General features: G+C 43.5%; 1 protein-coding gene across 1 annotated transcript in view; it reads right to left on the bottom strand.

Annotated features, from left to right (window-relative positions):
• ptk2bb (protein tyrosine kinase 2 beta, b) overlaps positions 1-20,849 on the bottom strand; it is a 46,861-nt gene that overhangs the window by 14,334 nt on the left and 11,678 nt on the right. The window contains exons 4-17 of the mRNA XM_083791020.1: positions 11,998-12,085; positions 10,744-10,823; positions 9,173-9,235; positions 8,485-8,539; positions 6,809-6,949; positions 5,256-5,330; positions 4,326-4,427; positions 3,635-3,752; positions 3,319-3,358; positions 3,014-3,051; positions 2,689-2,733; positions 2,489-2,586; positions 2,238-2,319; positions 265-365 (exon numbers count right to left, since the gene is read on the bottom strand). Of these exons, the coding sequence (XP_083647146.1) occupies positions 265-365; positions 2,238-2,319; positions 2,489-2,586; positions 2,689-2,733; positions 3,014-3,051; positions 3,319-3,358; positions 3,635-3,752; positions 4,326-4,427; positions 5,256-5,330; positions 6,809-6,949; positions 8,485-8,539; positions 9,173-9,235; positions 10,744-10,823; positions 11,998-12,085 (1,126 nt within the window). The remainder of the gene's footprint in view (positions 1-264; positions 366-2,237; positions 2,320-2,488; positions 2,587-2,688; positions 2,734-3,013; positions 3,052-3,318; positions 3,359-3,634; positions 3,753-4,325; positions 4,428-5,255; positions 5,331-6,808; positions 6,950-8,484; positions 8,540-9,172; positions 9,236-10,743; positions 10,824-11,997; positions 12,086-20,849) is intronic.

Genomic DNA, 20,849 nt, shown 5'->3' on the forward strand with positions numbered 1-20,849 from the left:
GTCCAAAATATTGTGTGTTGTCATGATTTGTCACGACAAGAGTTGGCTTCGTACGACGCTTAAAAGGTCTTTAAATAAATACGTTTTGAAATGCCTATGGGAAAAATGCATTGGGATTCATTTCCTGGGCCTGGGGTCGTCATGAAAGGGGGCGGGACTGGGCCTGGGGTCGTCATGAAAGGGGGCGGGACTGGGCCTGGGCGTCGTCATGAAAGGGGGCGGGACTGCAACGCTCTTTACAAGCCGAAAAGAATGTTGACCAACCTCCCCGTGTTCGTAGAGCTCCATAACGATCCACACGGGGTCGTCCTCTATGATCCCAATCAGTTTGACGATGTGTGGATGGTCCAGGTTCTTCATGATAACTACAACACATCAGCATAGATCAATCATCATCATCACAATGTGTGGATGGTCCAGGTTCTTCATGATAACTATAACACATCAGCATAGATCAATCATCACCATCACAATGTGTGGATGGTCCAGGTTCTTCATGATAACTATAACACATCAGCATAGATCAATCATCACCATCACCATCACAATGTGTGGATGGTCCAGGTTCTTCATAATAACTATAACACATCAGCATAGATCAATCATCATCACCATCATCACAATGTGTGGATGGTCCAGGTTCTTCATGATAACTATAACACATCAGCATAGATCAATCATCACCATCACCATCACAATGTGTGGATGGTCCAGGTTCTTCATAATAACTATAACACATCAGCATAGATCAATCATCATCACCATCATCACAATGTGTGGATGGTCCAGGTTCTTCATGATAACTATAACACATCAGCATAGATCAATCATCACCATCACCATCACAATGTGTGGATGGTCCAGGTTCTTCATAATAACTATAACACATCAGCATAGATCAATCATCATCACCATCATCACAATGTGTGGATGGTCCAGGTTCTTCATGATAACTATAACACATCAGCATAGATCAATCATCACCATCACCATCACAATGTGTGGATGGTCCAGGTTCTTCATAATAACTATAACACATCAGCATAGATCAATCACCATCATCACCATCACAATGTGTGGATGGTCCAGGTTCTTCATAATAACTATAACACATCAGCATAGATCAATCATCACCATCACAATGTGTGGATGGTCCAGGTTCTTCATAATAACTATAACACATCAGCATAGATCAATCATCATCATCACCATCACAATGTGTGGATGGTCCAGGTTCTTCATAATAACTATAACACATCAGCATAGATCAATCATCACCATCACAATGTGTGGATGGTCCAGGTTCTTCATTATAACTATAACACATCAGCATAGATCAATCATCATCATCATGGTGCAGTCACAGCACACTTTGGTTCTGCCTGTGAGGGCAGTGCTTCTCAATGGGAACGGAGAGGTTAAATGCCTAAATTGTAAATTGATGCCATTTGCTGATTTCTGCCAATAAAAAGCTCTGTTTCCTTTGAAATGCATTGGCAGAATCCTAGCCTCGCATAGCGATACTATGCTACTATACTATGATATGATACTATACTATGATACTATACTATGATACTATACTAATACTATACTATCCTATACTGCGTGGATATTTAGTCTTGTCCGTCTCAGCATTCGATTTGTTCCTGCAATGTCCCGCCCCATATTTGCATACTGGGCCCTGGTTGGTTATAAGCCTGGTTGTTTATAAATCTGGTTGGCTCGTCACCACTTCGGGCCGTGAAGTCCTCCGACAACTGAGAGGGACCAGACTTCATCTGCCTGGGAAAAGCAGATGAAGGCTGGCTGGCTGGCTGGCTATGGGTGTAAGCACACTTGGGATTCCATGCGCGGTCAAAAAACGCTCGTTACGGGCGTCTCTTCCGGGTTTTTAGACAGCTGGTGGATGGAAATGAAGCTCCACCCACACGGCAGAATGCTGTGTCGGCCAGATTCCTGGAAAAGCTTGCATTCTGCTGCGTGGGTGGAGCTTCATTTCCATCCACCAGCTGTCTAAAAACCAGGAAGAGACGCCAGCAGACAGCGGCTTTTGGCCGCGCATGGAAGCTCAGGTGTGCCTGCGCTGGTCTAGCAGAATCCGCCCTCATAGGCAGAATAAAAGTCTGATGTGACACACAATGTGTGTAAAAATGGTCCATATTAACATTCTTAGAGTTAAATCTACACTCTAAGATGTTGCAGTGTAGTTGGTAACAGTGGAGGCATTATTTAATCACCTGCTTCACTCATGAACTTCTCCATGACATCGGGCGAACAGTCTTTGCAGGTTTTGACTGCCACACTGGGTCTGTCTCCGTTCTATTCCACAACATTCACAAAGATCACACGGAAACATGAGTTTACACACAACAAGCGGTGTACTGTACATGGACAATGCCATATAGAAACATGAGTTTACACACGACAAGCGGTGTACTGTACATGGACAATGCCATATAGCGACCGCGATGCCAGATAACATGCTCACCGGATTCTTGTAAACTCCATCGTAGACCTCCCCGAAAAACCCTGAACCAAGTATTCGGCCGAGAACGATGTGATTTCGGTCAATGCCATACTTGACTACTGTAGAGAGGAAAAACAGGAAAGTGTAAAACATTTAGTCTCTGGCCAAAGTGAATTCCAAAAAGGGTACTTTTGCTCAAGAGCAGACGGGCCTCCACCTACCGGATCGCGGCCTTTCATCCATGATCTCACAATAGATATCTGACCCTGGAAATAGAAGGGGAAAGAACATATTTAGGGGGCACATTTCATTGCCAGCTATAGTGACAGTGACTAATTAAGAAAAACAGTTGAGGCCTGGGCCGGCCTGGGCACCTACAGGCTGGTAATCCAGCCTGACAGCGCGTCGCGGGTTCGAGTCCCGATCCTTACGCCCTTTGCTGCTGTGTGTCTTCTCCCCCCAATCTCTCTCCCCGTTTCCTGTCAAACTACTAATAGTGGTACACAAAAAGCCCCCAAAAAAATCGAAGAAAAAACATTTACTCACCCATACTGTATCTGAAAGAGCCGGTGTCCCTTTTGTTGCTGAGAGGAGAGAGAATATGAGAGAGAGAGACTGGGACATAAATCTTGCATGGCATTACAGCTCCTTAGAGCGCTGACAGTCGGATAGTCGTGGTTCTCAAAGTGGGGTCCGGGGACCCCCATGTGTCCGGGTTCCAAGCTAAATGTGGAACAGTATAAACTCAGTTAAACCTGTTTAAACTGTTCCTCATTTTGCTGACTGGGACCCCCTGGAACCCACCCTTGAGAACCTCTGTATTATAGTAAGATATAATGAAATCCACTCACTCTGTAGGGATATCAGGCAGAGCTGTTTGTAGATTTGCATCTATGAAGTCAAGAACATAAATAAGAGAAATAAGAACAATTTAAAATTGCGTTAAATAACAATAAGACAGCCCTTTTAATGTAATTACTTTAAAGGCAACTTCTCTGAGGACGAGCCTCTTTATCAAGATCTCTCTTTCAATATTAGTAATGCTGCATCAATCAACAAATCCCTCAGAGCTGCTACCCATAATAATTATCCTTTGTTATGAAGAGCTGAGATTATAAGCCCATAAAGCACACGGATACATTCATCTTTAATCTCCTGAGAACACACCTTTGTTTGGTCGGGAAATAAAAGATTCCTCCGTGCCGTGCTCCAAGCGGCAGTAACCGTCCATGAGATCCACCATGTTCTCTGCCATGGCAAAGGTGGCCACGTTGATGGAAAGAGGCTATCGCAAAAGATACAATACAATCCATTTACAAGACACGTACTGTACATGACATGCAGCACAGCAGGTTATCATTCTTTTCTTGGCCTATCATACTGTGCTGCTGTTGGTCAGAAAAGGTGTGTATGTCCATGTTTCATCTTTTTGCGTTTTAGTTTTTTAGTTTAGTTTTTTTTCATATATTAAAGCCTTACTTTTTACTTTATCGTATATGACAATGTCGCACAGAATTCTACAAGTTGCAATGCGGCAACCGGCTATTGTCTCCATTCATGAAAAGTTTGGGAAATGTATATATATTATATTTATGAAAAGTTTGGGAAATAAATAAATGTAATGTGCCTAAATCTATCTATGGGTTTTATTCAAGTATTTTAAGATCTTGTGACTAAATAGTAAATTATTGGAATCCATTGTAACACATTCCTGAAAAGTTAAGGTTTTGGACATACACTGTACAAGGTTTCCGCCCAACAGCGGCGATATGGTACTGTACATAAATATATTATTCTTATTCTTAATCATGTACAAACAGCATAGAATAGAGGTGCGTAGTTTGCTTTAGATGCTTACTTGTCTGGCTTTCTCTATGTCCACGGTTATGAGAGCCTTGCCATCACACTGAGATAAGCATTTGATGCTCTTGATCTGTTTGAAGTCAGCTAGAAACACAGGCTGGGGGGAGGGGTAAAGACATTAAGGTCTGACTGAAGCACACACTAACTGTAACAGTATTTATTATGGTATACTGTACTTACAAAGGTTACAAAGGCATTGTGTTATAATGTTAATGAATAACATACTGCAGCTGCTTCTCAAACTTTGTCATTTCAAGTCACTGCATTATGTCCTTATGTTGCCCTGTTTATGTATTGTTGTTTTTTCTTTGATATTCTAGTATTTCTTTGCGTACAGCACTTTGTTTCAACTCTGTTGATGCTAATGCTAATGTTAAATAAAGTGGATTGGATTGGAAGTCCTCCATAACTCTGAGAATGTAACCAAATGGACCTGTAAGGGTTCATTTGGTTCCATGTGTACACTCTCAAGAGTTACAGTCCAGTAAGGGTCCATTCGGAACCGCCTCAAGGAACCCTGAGATTCCCTGGACCCCCCCTTGAGCACCACTTGAGCCAGTCAAAATATATATTTGTGCTATATGTGTTCATGCTTTTAAACTTTTTTCATGACTTTTAGTGTCATTTTTATACATGATCATATTGCTGTGGTTTTGTTTTATGTCTGTAAAGATCCTTTCAATGCAGCACACTTTGGCTGTTGTAGTGACTCACCACAGCATTCATTTATCCCACCAGACATTTGGACAAAAGATATATATATTATTATTACCACACATTTATTTTAATGTTGTTTTTTCAAGGTCAGTTTAGAACTACAACAACATATCGTCAATGGAAAATAAAAGCATCTTGTGCAACAAGACCATGCTTATCGTTCTGTCACAATGATATACAGTACTACGAAATATTCCATCAAGCTTACCGCGGCATCCTTCTGTGTTCGTTGGCGAATGCCTCTGGCACCGATGACCAGCTCCACTGCCAAACTCCAGCCTTGCTGTGGACAAAATAACAATGGGTGTAATATTAAAAAAATAATTATTAACCCGAATACATTTAGAAATATCACTGAAATCATATATAAACTAGACAAGTAACAATATTCTCTTGGCGACTTTCTTTTTACCCTGCCCGTCAATACTCTGAGTGTCAGAGTATTGAAATGGGTCCCGTCTGTGTGTCCTCCCATGAACAACACGACTAAAATTAAAAAAAAAATTGATGGGTTGGATTTTGAAACTTGGTGGGACACTGGGAATGATCAATTATGATCAAAATGGGCGCCCGCTGGCCTAGCGGTCCAGGCGCATCATGCCACATATATCAGGCTCTGGCCTGACAGCGTGTCGCGTGTTCGAGTCCCGTTCATGTCATGACGACCTTAATTGCTGCATGTCTCTCCCCTTCTCTCTCTCTCTCTCCCTCTTTCCTGTCCATCCTTACTGTAACTATCAATTAAGGCAGGGGTTCTCAACGTTTTTGGCTGGGTGGGACCCCCGGAAATGCTTTGGCCATGTCTCTTTTGTACTGAGTTCCATGTTGTCACTCACCACCAGCTCACAGGGGTAAGGAAAGGAAAGGAAAGGTACTATGTTTACCCAGGGTAACTGGACTAAGGAAAGGAAAGGTACTATGTTTACCCAGGGTAACTGGACTAAGGAAAGGAAAGGTACTATGTTTACCCAGGGTAACTGGACTAAGGAAAGGAAAGGTACTATGTTTACCCAGGGTAACTGGACTAAGGAAAGGAAAGGTACTATGTTTACCCAGGGTAACTGGACTAAGGAAAGGAAAGGTACTATGTTTACCCAGGGTAACTGGACTAAGGAAAGGAAAGGTACTATGTTTACCCAGGGTAACTGGACTAAGGAAAGGAAAGGTACCATGTTTACCCAGGGTAACTGGACTAAGGAAAGGAAAGGTACTATGTTTACCCAGGGTAACTGGACTAAGGAAAGGAAAGGTACCATGTTTACCCAGGGTAACTGGACTAAGGAAAGGAAAGGTACTATGTTTACCCTGCAGGGTAACTGGACTAAGCTCAAGAACTTGTTTACAGCCAGGCCCTGCTCATAGAACATTTCATGGTAGGGGTTCAATGCCTTGCTCAAGGGCAGTTCAGCGGTGGTAATTTTAACGTGCCGGTCCGGGGATACGAACTAGCGACCTTCCGATATCAAGACCGCTCCGCAAACCGTTCGGCCACCGCTGCCCCTATACTACCTCCTCATACTGAGTTCCATGTTGTCACTCACCACCAGCTCACAGGGGTACACCTCCTCATCATGTTGTCACTCACCACCAGCTCACAGGGGTACACCTCCTCATCATGTTGTCACTCACCACCAGCTCACAGGGGTACACCTCCTCATCATGTTGTCACTCACCACCAGCTCACAGGGGTACACCTCCTCATCATGTTGTCACTCACCACCAGCTCACAGGGGTACACCTCCTCATCATGTTGTCACTCACCACCAGCTCACAGGGGTACACCTCCTCGTCGTAGCTGACGAACTCTCGGAGGGTCTCGAAGAACTTCACCATGCACTCCTCGTCCTTCAGCGTGGCGTACTGTTGGAACGTTTGTTGGATCATCTTCCGGAGCTGTCGGGACTGAAACGCGTGGTAATATAATGCTGTGTTAGAATGTGTTTTTACGACAGGCACATTTTGACTGTTTTTGTTTCACAACTAGCTGACGTTTTAAAAGAAGCACACCTGTGTGAACTGAGTGTTGCAACTCCCCCCACCCCCGCCTCTCTCTCTCTCTCATTAGCAGGCAACAGTGCAGCACTATCGCTCTCTCTGTTTGTGGCACAACAGCGCCCCCTACTGGTACTAATAGTCATACTGGTGCTCATTAACCAACACATAGGCACATAGGTGAACACGGACATTGCTGTTCCTTGGGGGTGCATACTTAGTTTAGACTAGTCATTGGTTAGACATGGGTTAAGGTTAGGTTTAGGTGTGTTGCCCCGTGGGAGGTTAGGTTTAGACTAGTCATTGGTTAGACACGGGTTAAGGTTAGGTTTAGGTGTGCTGCCCCGTGGGAGGTTAGGTTTAGACTAGTCATTGGTTAGACATGGGTTAAGGTTAGGTTTAGGTGTGTTGCCCCGTGGGAGGTTAGGTTTAGACTAGTCATTGGTTAGACATGGGTTAAGGTTAGGTTTAGGTGTGCTGCCCCGTGGGAGGTTAGGTTTAGACTAGTCATTGGTTAGACATGGGTTAAGGTTATAGGTTTAGGTGTGTTGCCCCGTGGGAGGTTAGGTTTAGACTAGTCATTGGTTAGACATGGGTTAAGGTTAGGTTTAGGTGTGCTGCCCCGTGGGAGGTTAGGTTTAGACTTGTCATTGGTTAGACATGCGTTAAGGTTAGGTTTAGGTGTGCTGCCCCGTGGGAGGTTAGGTTTAGACTAGTCATTGGTTAGACATGGGTTAAGGTTATAGGTTTAGGTGTGCTGCCCCGTGGGAGGTTAGGTTTAGACTAGTCATTGGTTAGACATGGGTTAAGGTTAGGTTTAGGTGTGCTGCCCCGTGGGAGGTTAGGTTTAGACTAGTCATTGGTTAGACATGGGTTAAGGTTATAGGTTTAGGTGTGCTGCCCCGTGGGAGGTTAGGTTTAGACTAGTCATTGGTTAGACATGGGTTAAGGTTAGGTTTAGGTGTGCTGCCCCGTGGGAGGTTAGGTTTAGACTAGTCATTGGTTAGACATGGGTTAAGGTTAGGTTTAGGTGTGCTGCCCCATGGGAGGTTAGGTTTAGACTAGTCATTGGTTAGACATGGGTTAAGGTTAGGTTTAGGTGTGCTGCCCCGTGGGAGGTTAGGTTTAGGGTGAGGGTTTGGTATAGGTTGTAGTTGTAGGACTAATGACTGGTCTAACCAATGACTAGTCTAAACCAAAAACTGTCTAAACTAAGTATGCACCCCCTGTTCCTTGGAGAGGTTGCACCACTCAAAGATAAATGAAGAGAACAGAATCATATGAAGGTTTACAGCTCTGCAGTAAATGATGAATTATGCAGGGCTGTGTCTTCTCTCTAACTTCGGGCAGATACAATATTGATAAAAGCGCGTTGGCGTCAACAAGAACAAAGGAAACATACCTTCATGCTGTCAATCAGTTCATCAAGACCAAAGGAAACATACCTTCATGCTGTCAATCAGTTCCTGGGGAAAGAACAGATTGAGGCCCACTTCCTTCCTGTGTTTGTCAACGACATTCAGGAAAAAAGAAATTAAAAGTAAAGATCAGATATAATATTTTGGAATGGAGTTATAACGTGTCTGTCGGAAATATCTAGAACTACAGTTCCGCTAAACGCAAAACTCTGTATACTCGGAATATATCCAAAGAACTTTCTACACACAATGAACCAGACAAAAATCTTGGATTTTGGACTTCTTCAAGCAAGGAGAGCTGTTGCGCTATGCTGGAAAAACACAGACGCTCCAACACTGAGGATGTGGCAAAAATAAATTATGAACTGTATTGGACTGGAAAGACTTACGTATATAGTTAGGGGCAGACAGAATGATTTTGCCCAGCTGTGGGAGACATATATGAATACTATACAGACTATTGTTTAAGAGGAAAAGAAACAGAACTGAAAACTAAAGAACTACACAAATGTTTTATTTTATTCTTTTCTTATTTAGACACTTATTTTTTTTGTTTTTGTTTATACAAGTGCAAGTGTGTGTGTGAGTGAATGTACTGTATGTAATGTATGTTATAAAAAAAAAGCCAATAAAAATATTATTGAAAAAAAAAGATCAGATATACAGTAATACAGTAACCACAGTAACCACAGTGGTGATATTTTGTCTTACTTACTCTAGCAGCTCAAAGTTAGACTTCTTCTCTAGACCTTTAGCGTTCATGTCCTTATAGAACCTCCTGTAAGACATACAGATGTTAGCAAAAAGCATATAGTCTGCCTTCCAATATAAATCTGACACCAATAATAATAATAATATACCAAAGCATAGGTCACAAGTGTTCATTTAGCCATTTGAGTGTGCAAATGTACAACCAAATGGACTTGTAATTAACACTCAGGAAAGGATTACTTATTTATTTGTTGCACAATTTTCACTGCTTACAAATTGTAATTGTGCGGCAAGAATGTGCTTCTTAACCGTGACTAAATCAGATGATTCGGATGAAATGAAAATAACCTGAATACCAAAATCAATTTGCCTGTTTATTATGGAAGCACATTTACGCCACTCAACAGTGGCGTGCACAGATAGACACTAGGGGGTGCTAGAGCACCCCCTGCCCTTTTGGCAATTTTGCTCTTAAAAAAAAAAGGGGAAAAAAAGTTATTATTTTTTTTTCTTAATTTGTAGTGTGTGGACCATGCGGTGGCATTGATCAAATCTTGATCAAAAAACGCTTCTACTATATTATTTTAGGCCCCCACAATCTAAAGCTATGTTTCTATGTCAGTGGTTCTTCGATAAATAAATAAAATAGCAGACCTACAAGCTCGTAGCGCGCCACTCGGTGGCGCGCTATGAGCTTGTAGATCTGCTATTTTTCAATAGCTTAAGCACCAAAATGCGCTGCACAAGGTGCCCTTTTTTTCACTTGAGCACCTGCCCCTCTAAATGTCTGTGCACGCCACTGCCACTCGATAAATATATACATTTCTCATAATTCATCCAAGTTTCATCCTTTGAATAATTGAATTACAACAGCATTATCTCAGAGTTGTGGAAAGAAATGTCAGTTGTGAGGCAATTATCCGTTCGCTAAGTCCCACCCCAAGCCCGTTCTTAGCCAATACCACGTTAGCAACGGTTACTAGGTAAGGATCCTGGTCAAGCTTTCAATGCTGGTCAAAATGGTTAAAGGGACACTTTATGTGTGTAATCTGTGGTTTTAGATATTTTAGATTGTAGCAGTGAGCACAGTGTCTCTGATGTCATGGACACTGGTCTCACTACCTTCCTGGACTACAATTCCCATAATTATTTGGTGCACTGCTCCTCCTTGTGAATAGGTGGAGGGCTGTCTTACTAAGACAACATGTAGTCCAGGAAGGAAGTGAGCCCAGTGTCCATGACATCAGAGACACCGGGCTCACTGCTACAATCTAAAATATCTAAAACCACATATTACACACATAAAGACCCCCAGGAAAGTGTTCTAAAGCTTCTAAACGTCATTAACATATATGTTTTTGCAAAAAGGGTGAAGTGTCCCTTTAAGCAGTGTCAGTAAATATATTTGCTGTACGCATTTGTGGACCTCAGAAAGAGGGTTTGTTTTCTTACCTTTTTATGAGCAAACTAGTCCATTTCATTGTGCAGTTTAATAGTAAATATTAGAAATAGACTTCCAGTGTAACGGGGAAACAGCTCTCAAAGTCACTCTTTTTAGCTACAGTGAGAACTCACCTGATCTCCAAACAGCCAAGCTGCAGGGCCATCCCATCGCTGACCTTATTAGCATGATACTGCATGTAATCACTTCGTACCTGAGAAAACCACAGCTTTGTGTTAGTTATACACGTATGGTTCGCCATCTTGACAGTACTGAGCTTAAAACCCATTCTGACCGGGCACCCATTTTGGTGTCAGCATCATGTTATGCTTTAGCTATTTAAAAATAGCAGATCTACAAGCTCATATCGCGCCACCGAGTGGCGCGATACGAGCTTGTAGGTCTGCTATTTTTGAAAAATCGAAGAACGACTGACATTTTTTAGAATCTGATCTCAGGTCAGAATGGGTTCATCAGACCAGTGTGTGTCCGGCGGAAACCTCGTATGAATCTGATCTCAGGTCAGAATGGGTTAACCCATTTAGACCTGTCCTGAGGACGATTCTACAAATATCTTCTAAATCCTGACAGTTTTATGAAAAACCCTGTGTTTCTATATCAGTGGTTCTCAAAGGTGTTCATGCCCAGGACCCGCAAAATTATATGTATTTGGCCGCCGACTCCCATCTGAAAAAAATAGAAAAATAGCAGATCTACAAGCTCATAGCGCAGCACCGAGTGCCGCGCTATGAGCTTGTAGATCTGCTATTTTTCAATAGCTAAAGTATAACATAATGCTTAAAGGGATTGTGACATAAAAAAAAAGGTTTTGGAATTGTTCTTGTTTTTTTTAGGTTTTCTAATCTCAATTGCACCCAAAAAACATGAACTTTTAACATCCAGTAGATTTTCTGTGATCTGGGGTTTTCTGGCTCAAACAGGTGCTCTGATTTGCCGGCAGTAAGTGACATCACTTACTGCAAATCCCATATATGTCAATGGGATTTGCCAGCAGATGTCACTGTTTCACTGTGTTGCCTGTTTTCATTGTAGCTCAAAAGGCCCAAAAAAACCCAAAGAAAACTTCAGACCACAGAAAATCCACTGAATGTTCAAAGTTCAGGTTTTTTGGGTGTAAGGTCGTTTTGAGGTCATAAAACCTAAAAGAAAAAAGAAAAAGAAAAATAAATGAAAATGAATGTCATAAAACCTTTAAAACATCAAAAGGGGTTCCCGTCCAAAATGGGTTTAAAACACAGTACAATCAATTTGGTGACAATTGTTACATTACAACTATAGATCACTGTGTAGTAAGATATGATCATTACATTTACAACTAAATAAACTGTAGGGACGTTGATCCAAAATAATATTATGACGTGTTTTACCTGTTGGTATAAATATAATAATGTGGTTCTGTCTTCTTTGAACTTTTCCAGGAAGATAACAGGAATGTATCGAACACGTAGATCATATCTGTAAACAGGAAAACAAATATAAGATAACAGGAATGTATCGAACACGTAGATCATATCTGTAAACAGGAAAACAGGAAGATAACAGGAAGGTATCGAACACGTAGATCATATCTGTAAACAGGAAAACAGGAAGATAACAGGAAGGTATCGAACACGTAGATCATATCTGTAGTCAACAGGAAAACAAATATAAGATAACAGGAAGGTATCGAATACGTAGATCATATCTGTAGTCAACAGGAAAACAAATATAAGATAACAGGAAGGTATCGAACACGTAGATCATATCTGTAGTCAACAGGAAAACAAATATAAGATAACAGGAATGTATCGAACACGTAGATCATATCTGTAGTCAACAGGAAAACAGGAAGATAACAGGAATGTATCGAACACGTAGATCATATCTGTAGTCAACAGGAAAACAGATATAAGATAACAGGAATGTATCGAACACGTAGATCATATCTGTAGTCAACAGGAAAACAGATATAAGATAACAGGAATGTATCGAACACGTAGATCATATCTGTAGTCAACAGGAAAACAGATATAAGATAACAGGAATGTATCGAACACGTAGATCATATCTGTAGTCAACAGGAAAACAGATATAAGATAACAGGAATGTATCGAACACGTAGATCATATCTGTAAACAGGAAAACAAATATAAGATAACAGGAATGTATCGAACACGTAGATCATATCTGTAGTCAACAGGAAAACAAATATAAGATAACAGGAATGTATCGAACACGTAGATCATATCTGTAGTCAACAGGAAAACAGATATAAGATAACAGGAATGTATCGAACACGTAGATCATATCTGTAGTCAACAGGAAAACAGATATAAGATAACAGGAATGTATCGAACACGTAGATCATATCTGTAGTCAACAGGAAAACAAATATAAGATAACAGGAATGTATCGAACACGTAGATCATATCTGTAGTCAACAGGAAAACAAATATAAGATAACAGGAATGTATCGAACACGTAGATCATATCTGTAGTCAACAGGAAAACAGATATAAGATAACAGGAATGTATCGAACACGTAGATCATATCTGTAGTCAACAGGAAAACAGATATAAGATAACAGGAATGTATCGAACACGTAGATCATATCTGTAAACAGGAAAACAAATATAAGATAACAGGAATGTATCGAACACGTAGATCATATCTGTAAACAGGAAAACAAATATAAGATAACAGGAATGTATCGAACACGTAGATCATATCTGTAAACAGGAAAACAAATATAAGATAACAGGAATGTATCGAATACGTAGATCATATCTGTAGTCAACAGGAAAACAAATATAAGATAACAGGAATGTATCGAACACGTAGATCATATCTGTAGTCAACAGGAAAACAAATATAAGATAACAGGAATGTATCGAACACGTAGATCATATCTGTAAACAGGAAAACAAATATAAGATAACAGGAATGTATCGAACACGTAGATCATATCTGTAGTCAACAGGAAAACAAATATAAGATAACAGGAATGTATCGAACACGTAGATCATATCTGTAGTCAACAGGAAAACAAATATAAGTTAACAGGAATGTATCGAACACGTAGATCATATCTGTAGTCAACAGGAAAACAGATATAAGATAACAGGAATGTATCGAACACGTAGATCATATCTGTAGTCAACAGGAAAACAGATATAAGATAACAGGAATGTATCGAACACGTAGATCATATCTGTAGTCAACAGGAAAACAGATATAAGATAACAGGAATGTATCGAACACGTAGATCATATCTGTAAACAGGAAAACAGATATAAGATAACAGGAATGTATCGAACACGTAGATCATATCTGTAGTCAACAGGAAAACAAATATAAGATAACAGGAATGTATCGAACACGTAGATCATATCTGTAGTCAACAGGAAAACAAATATAAGATAACAGGAATGTATCGAACACGTAGATCATATCTGTAAACAGGAAAACAGATATAAGATAACAGGAATGTATCGAACACGTAGATCATATCTGTAGTCAACAGGAAAACAAATATAAGATAACAGGAATGTATCGAACACGTAGATCATATCTGTAGTCAACAGGAAAACAGATATAAGATAACAGGAATGTATCGAACACGTAGATCATATCTGTAGTCAACAGGAAAACAAATATTGTCATCAAATATTCTGAAGTATTATGATTTTTTTTTACTAAGGAGAGTTGATCAGGAAGCCACTTGAATAGAAAAATCAGACCCGTCTGCTGTACTGTACTGTACTGTACTGTACTGTACTGTACTGTACTGTACTGTACTGTACTGTACTGTACTGTACTGTACTGTACTGTACAAGCCCTCCTCCCTGGCCTGTGTGTGTCTGTGTGTTAGGCTGTGCAACAGTGACACGTGGTGGTGAACAAACGCTATATATTTCCGTGCTCGGACACAGGGACAGACCCAGGGACAGACCCAGGGACAGACCCAGGGACAGACCGAGGGAGGCAGGGACACACACACACATATAGTCTGTAGGAGTGGTTGCACCACTCAAAAATATTCAGGCAAAGTCATGCAGAAATGCAGTTTATTTAATTTTGTTCTCATGGTCAATGTCACTTCACATTTAGTTGCAGAGGAGAGGATGTCACTCTCCTCTCACTAATTATTACATTTGAGCAAGAATCATGCAGCAGTACAACTACTGTAAGTATGAATCCCCCTCAAGGCTCATTCATAGTCTGGATTGTCGGTGGTGGGGTGACCACTGAACTACAACATGACGTCACTGAGGTGACCACTGAACTACAACATGACGTCACTGAGGTGACCACCGAACTACAACATGACGTCACTGAGGTGACCACTGAACTACAACATGACGTCACTGAGGTGACCACTGAACTACAACATGACGTCACTGAGGTGACCACTGAACTACAACATGACGTCACTGAGGTGACCACTGAACTACAACATGACGTCACTGAGGTGACCACTGAACTACAACATGACGTCACTGAGGTGACCACCGAACTACAACATGACGTCACTGAGGTGACCACTGAACTACAACATGACGTCACTGAGGTGACCACTGAACTACAACATGACGTCACTGAGGTGACCACTGAACTACAACATGACGTCACTGAGGTGACCACCGAACTACAACATGACGTCACTGAGGTGACCACCGAACTACAACATGACGTCACTGAGGTGACCACCGAACTACAACATGACGTCACTGAGGTGACCACCGAACTACAACATGACGTCACTGAGGTGACCACTGAACTACAACATGACGTCACTGAGGTGACCACTGAACTACAACATGACGTCACTGAGGTGACCACTGAACTACAACATGACGTCACTGAGGTGACCACTGAACTACAACATGACGTCACTGAGGTGACCACTGAACTACAACATGACGTCACTGAGGTGACCACCGAACTACAACATGACGTCACTGAGGTGACCACTGAACTACAACATGACGTCACTGAGGTGACCACTGAACTACAACATGACGTCACTGAGGTGACCACTGAACTACAACATGACGTCACTGAGGTGACCACTGAACTACAACATGACGTCACTGAGGTGACCACCGAACTACAACATGACGTCACTGAGGTGACCACTGAACTACAACATGACGTCACTGAGGTGACCACTGAACTACAACATGACGTCACTGAGGTGACCACTGAACTACAACATGACGTCACTGAGGTGACCACTGAACTACAACATGACGTCACTGAGGTGACCACCGAACTACAACATGACGTCACTGAGGTGACCACTGAACTACAACATGACGTCACTGAGGTGACCACTGAACTACAACATGACGTCACTGAGGTGACCACCGAACTACAACATGACGTCACTGAGGTGACCACCGAACTACAACATGACGTCACTGAGGTGACCACTGAACTACAACATGACGTCACTGAGGTGACCACTGAACTACAACATGACGTCACTGAGGTGACCACTGAACTACAACATGACGTCACTGAGGTGACCACCGAACTACAACATGACGTCACTGAGGTGACCACTGAACTACAACATGACGTCACTGAGGTGACCACTGAACTACAACATGACGTCACTGAGGTGACCACTGAACTACAACATGACGTCACTGAGGTGACCACTGAACTACAACATGACGTCACTGAGGTGACCACTGAACTACAACATGACGTCACTGAGGTGACCACCGAACTACAACATGACGTCACTGAGGTGACCACTGAACTACAACATGACGTCACTGAGGTGACCACTGAACTACAACATGACGTCACTGAGGTGACCACTGAACTACAACATGACGTCACTGAGGTGACCACTGAACTACAACATGACGTCACTGAGGTGACCACCGAACTACAACATGACGTCACTGAGGTGACCACTGAACTACAACATGACGTCACTGAGGTGACCACTGAACTACAACATGACGTCACTGAGGTGACCACCGAACTACAACATGACGTCACTGAGGTGACCACCGAACTACAACATGACGTCACTGAGGTGACCACTGAACTACAACATGACGTCACTGAGGTGACCACTGAACTACAACATGACGTCACTGAGGTGACCACTGAACTACAACATGACGTCACTGAGGTGACCACCGAACTACAACATGACGTCACTGAGGTGACCACTGAACTACAACATGACGTCACTGAGGTGACCACTGAACTACAACATGACGTCACTGAGGTGACCACTGAACTACAACATGACGTCACTGAGGTGACCACCGAACTACAACATGACGTCACTGAGGTGACCACTGAACTACAACATGACGTCACTGAGGTGACCACTGAACTACAACATGACGTCACTGAGGTGACCACTGAACTACAACATGACGTCACTGAGGTGACCACTGAACTACAACATGACGTCACTGAGGTGACCACCGAACTACAACATGACGTCACTGAGGTGACCACTGAACTACAACATGACGTCACTGAGGTGACCACTGAACTACAACATGACGTCACTGAGGTGACCACCGAACTACAACATGACGTCACTGAGGTGACCACCGAACTACAACATGACGTCACTGAGGTGACCACTGAACTACAACATGACGTCACTGAGGTGACCACTGAACTACAACATGACGTCACTGAGGTGACCACTGAACTACAACATGACGTCACTGAGGTGACCACCGAACTACAACATGACGTCACTGAGGTGACCACCGAACTACAACATGACGTCACTGAGGTGACCACTGAACTACAACATGACGTCACTGAGGTGACCACCGAACTACAACATGACGTCACTGAGGTGACCACCGAACTACAACATGACGTCACTGAGGTGACCACTGAACTACAACATGACGTCACTGAGGTGACCACTGAACTACAACATGACGTCACTGAGGTGACCACCGAACTACAGCATGACGTCACTGAGGTGACCACTGAACTACAACATGACGTCACTGAGGTGACCACTGAACTACAACATGACGTCACTGAGGTGACCACCGAACTACAACATGACGTCACTGAGGTGACCACTGAACTACAACATGACGTCACTGAGGTGACCACTGAACTACAACATGACGTCACTGAGGTGACCACTGAACTACAACATGACGTCACTGAGGTGACCACCGAACTACAACATGACGTCACTGAGGTGACCACTGAACTACAACATGACGTCACTGAGGTGACCACTGAACTACAACATGACGTCACTGAGGTGACCACTGAACTACAACATGACGTCACTGAGGTGACCACCGAACTACAACATGACGTCACTGAGGTGACCACTGAACTACAACATGACGTCACTGAGGTGACCACCGAACTACAACATGACGTCACTGAGGTGACCACTGAACTACAACATGACGTCACTGAGGTGACCACCGAACTACAACATGACGTCACTGAGGTGACCACCGAACTACAACATGACGTCACTGAGGTGACCACTGAACTACAACATGACGTCACTGAGGTGACCACTGAACTACAACATGACGTCACTGAGGTGACCACTGAACTACAACATGACGTCACTGAGGTGACCACCGAACTACAACATGACGTCACTGAGGTGACCACTGAACTACAACATGACGTCACTGAGGTGACCACTGAACTACAACATGACGTCACTGAGGTGACCACCGAACTACAGCATGACGTCACTGAGGTGACCACTGAACTACAACATGACGTCACTGAGGTGACCACTGAACTACAACATGACGTCACTGAGGTGACCACCGAACTACAACATGACGTCACTGAGGTGACCACTGAACTACAACATGACGTCACTGAGGTGACCACTGAACTACAACATGACGTCACTGAGGTGACCACTGAACTACAACATGACGTCACTGAGGTGACCACCGAACTACAACATGACGTCACTGAGGTGACCACTGAACTACAACATGACGTCACTGAGGTGACCACTGAACTACAACATGACGTCACTGAGGTGACCACTGAACTACAACATGACGTCACTGAGGTGACCACCGAACTACAACATGACGTCACTGAGGTGACCACTGAACTACAACATGACGTCACTGAGGTGACCACCGAACTACAACATGACGTCACTGAGGTGACCACTGAACTACAACATGACGTCACTGAGGTGACCACCGAACTACAACATGACGTCACTGAGGTGACCACCGAACTACAACATGACGTCACTGAGGTGACCACTGAACTACAACATGACGTCACTGAGGTGACCACTGAACTACAACATGACGTCACTGAGGTGACCACTGAACTACAACATGACGTCACTGAGGTGACCACCGAACTACAACATGACGTCACTGAGGTGACCACTGAACTACAACATGACGTCACTGAGGTGACCACTGAACTACAACATGACGTCACTGAGGTGACCACTGAACTACAACATGACGTCACTGAGGTGACCACCGAACTACAACATGACGTCACTGAGGTGACCACCGAACTACAACATGACGTCACTGAGGTGACCACCGAACTACAACATGACGTCACTGAGGTGACCACCGAACTACAACATGACGTCACTGAGGTGACCACTGAACTACAACATGACGTCACTGAGGTGACCACCGAACTACAACATGACGTCACTGAGGTGACCACCGAACTACAACATGACGTCACTGAGGTGACCACTGAACTACAACATGACGTCACTGAGGTGACCACTGAACTACAACATGACGTCACTGAGGTGACCACTGAACTACAACATGACGTCACTGAGGTGACCACCGAACTACAACATGACGTCACTGAGGTGACCACTGAACTACAACATGACGTCACTGAGGTGACCACTGAACTACAACATGACGTCACTGAGGTGACCACTGAACTACAACATGACGTCACTGAGGTGACCACCGAACTACAACATGACGTCACTGAGGTGACCACCGAACTACAACATGACGTCACTGAGGTGACCACCGAACTACAACATGACGTCACTGAGGTGACCACCGAACTACAACATGACGTCACTGAGGTGACCACCGAACTACAACATGACGTCACTGAGGTGACCACCGAACTACAACATGACGTCACTGAGGTGACCAACGAACCACAACATGACGTCACTGAGGTGACCACCGAACTACAACATGACGTCACTGAGGTGACCACCGAACTACAACATGACGTCACTGAGGTGACCACCGAACTACAACATGACGTCACTGAGGTGACCACCGAACTACAACATGACGTCACTGAGGTGACCACCGAACTACAACATGACGTCACTGAGGTGACCACTGAACTACAACATGACGTCACTGAGGTGACCACCGAACTACAACATGACGTCACTGAGGTGACCACCGAACTACAACATGACGTCACTGAGGTGACCACCGAACTACAACATGACGTCACTGAGGTGACCACCGAACTACAACATGACGTCACTGAGGTGACCACCGAACTACAACATGACGTCACTGAGGTGACCACCAAACTACAACATGACGTCACTGAGGTGACCACCGAACTACAACATGACGTCACTGAGGTGACCACCGAACTACAACATGACGTCACTGAGGTGACCACCGAACTACAACATGACGTCACTGAGGTGACCACCGAACTACAACATGAGGTCACTGAGGTGACCACCGAACTACAACATGACGTCACTGAGGTGACCACTGAACTACAACATGACGTCACTGAGGTGACCACCGAACTACAACATGACGTCACTGAGGTGACCACCAAACTACAACATGACGTCACTGAGGTGACCACCGAACTACAACATGACGTCACTGAGGTGACCACCGAACTACAACATGACGTCACTGAGGTGACCACCGAACTACAACATGACGTCACTGAGGTGACCACCGAACTACAACATGACGTCACTGAGGTGACCACTGAACTACAACATGACGTCACTGAGGTGACCACTGAACTACAACATGACGTCACTGAGGTGACCACCGAACTACAACATGACGTCACTGAGGTGACCACCGAACTACAACATGACGTCACTGAGGTGACCACCGAACTACAACATGACGTCACTGAGGTGACCACCGAACTACAACATGACGTCACTGAGGTGACCAACGAACCACAACATGACGTCACTGAGGTGACCACCGAACTACAACATGACGT

The sequence above is a fragment of the Protomyctophum parallelum genome, assembly GCF_964188405.1.
Source record: "Protomyctophum parallelum genome assembly, chromosome: 19".
In the NCBI taxonomy this organism is placed as follows: domain Eukaryota; kingdom Metazoa; phylum Chordata; class Actinopteri; order Myctophiformes; family Myctophidae; genus Protomyctophum; species Protomyctophum parallelum.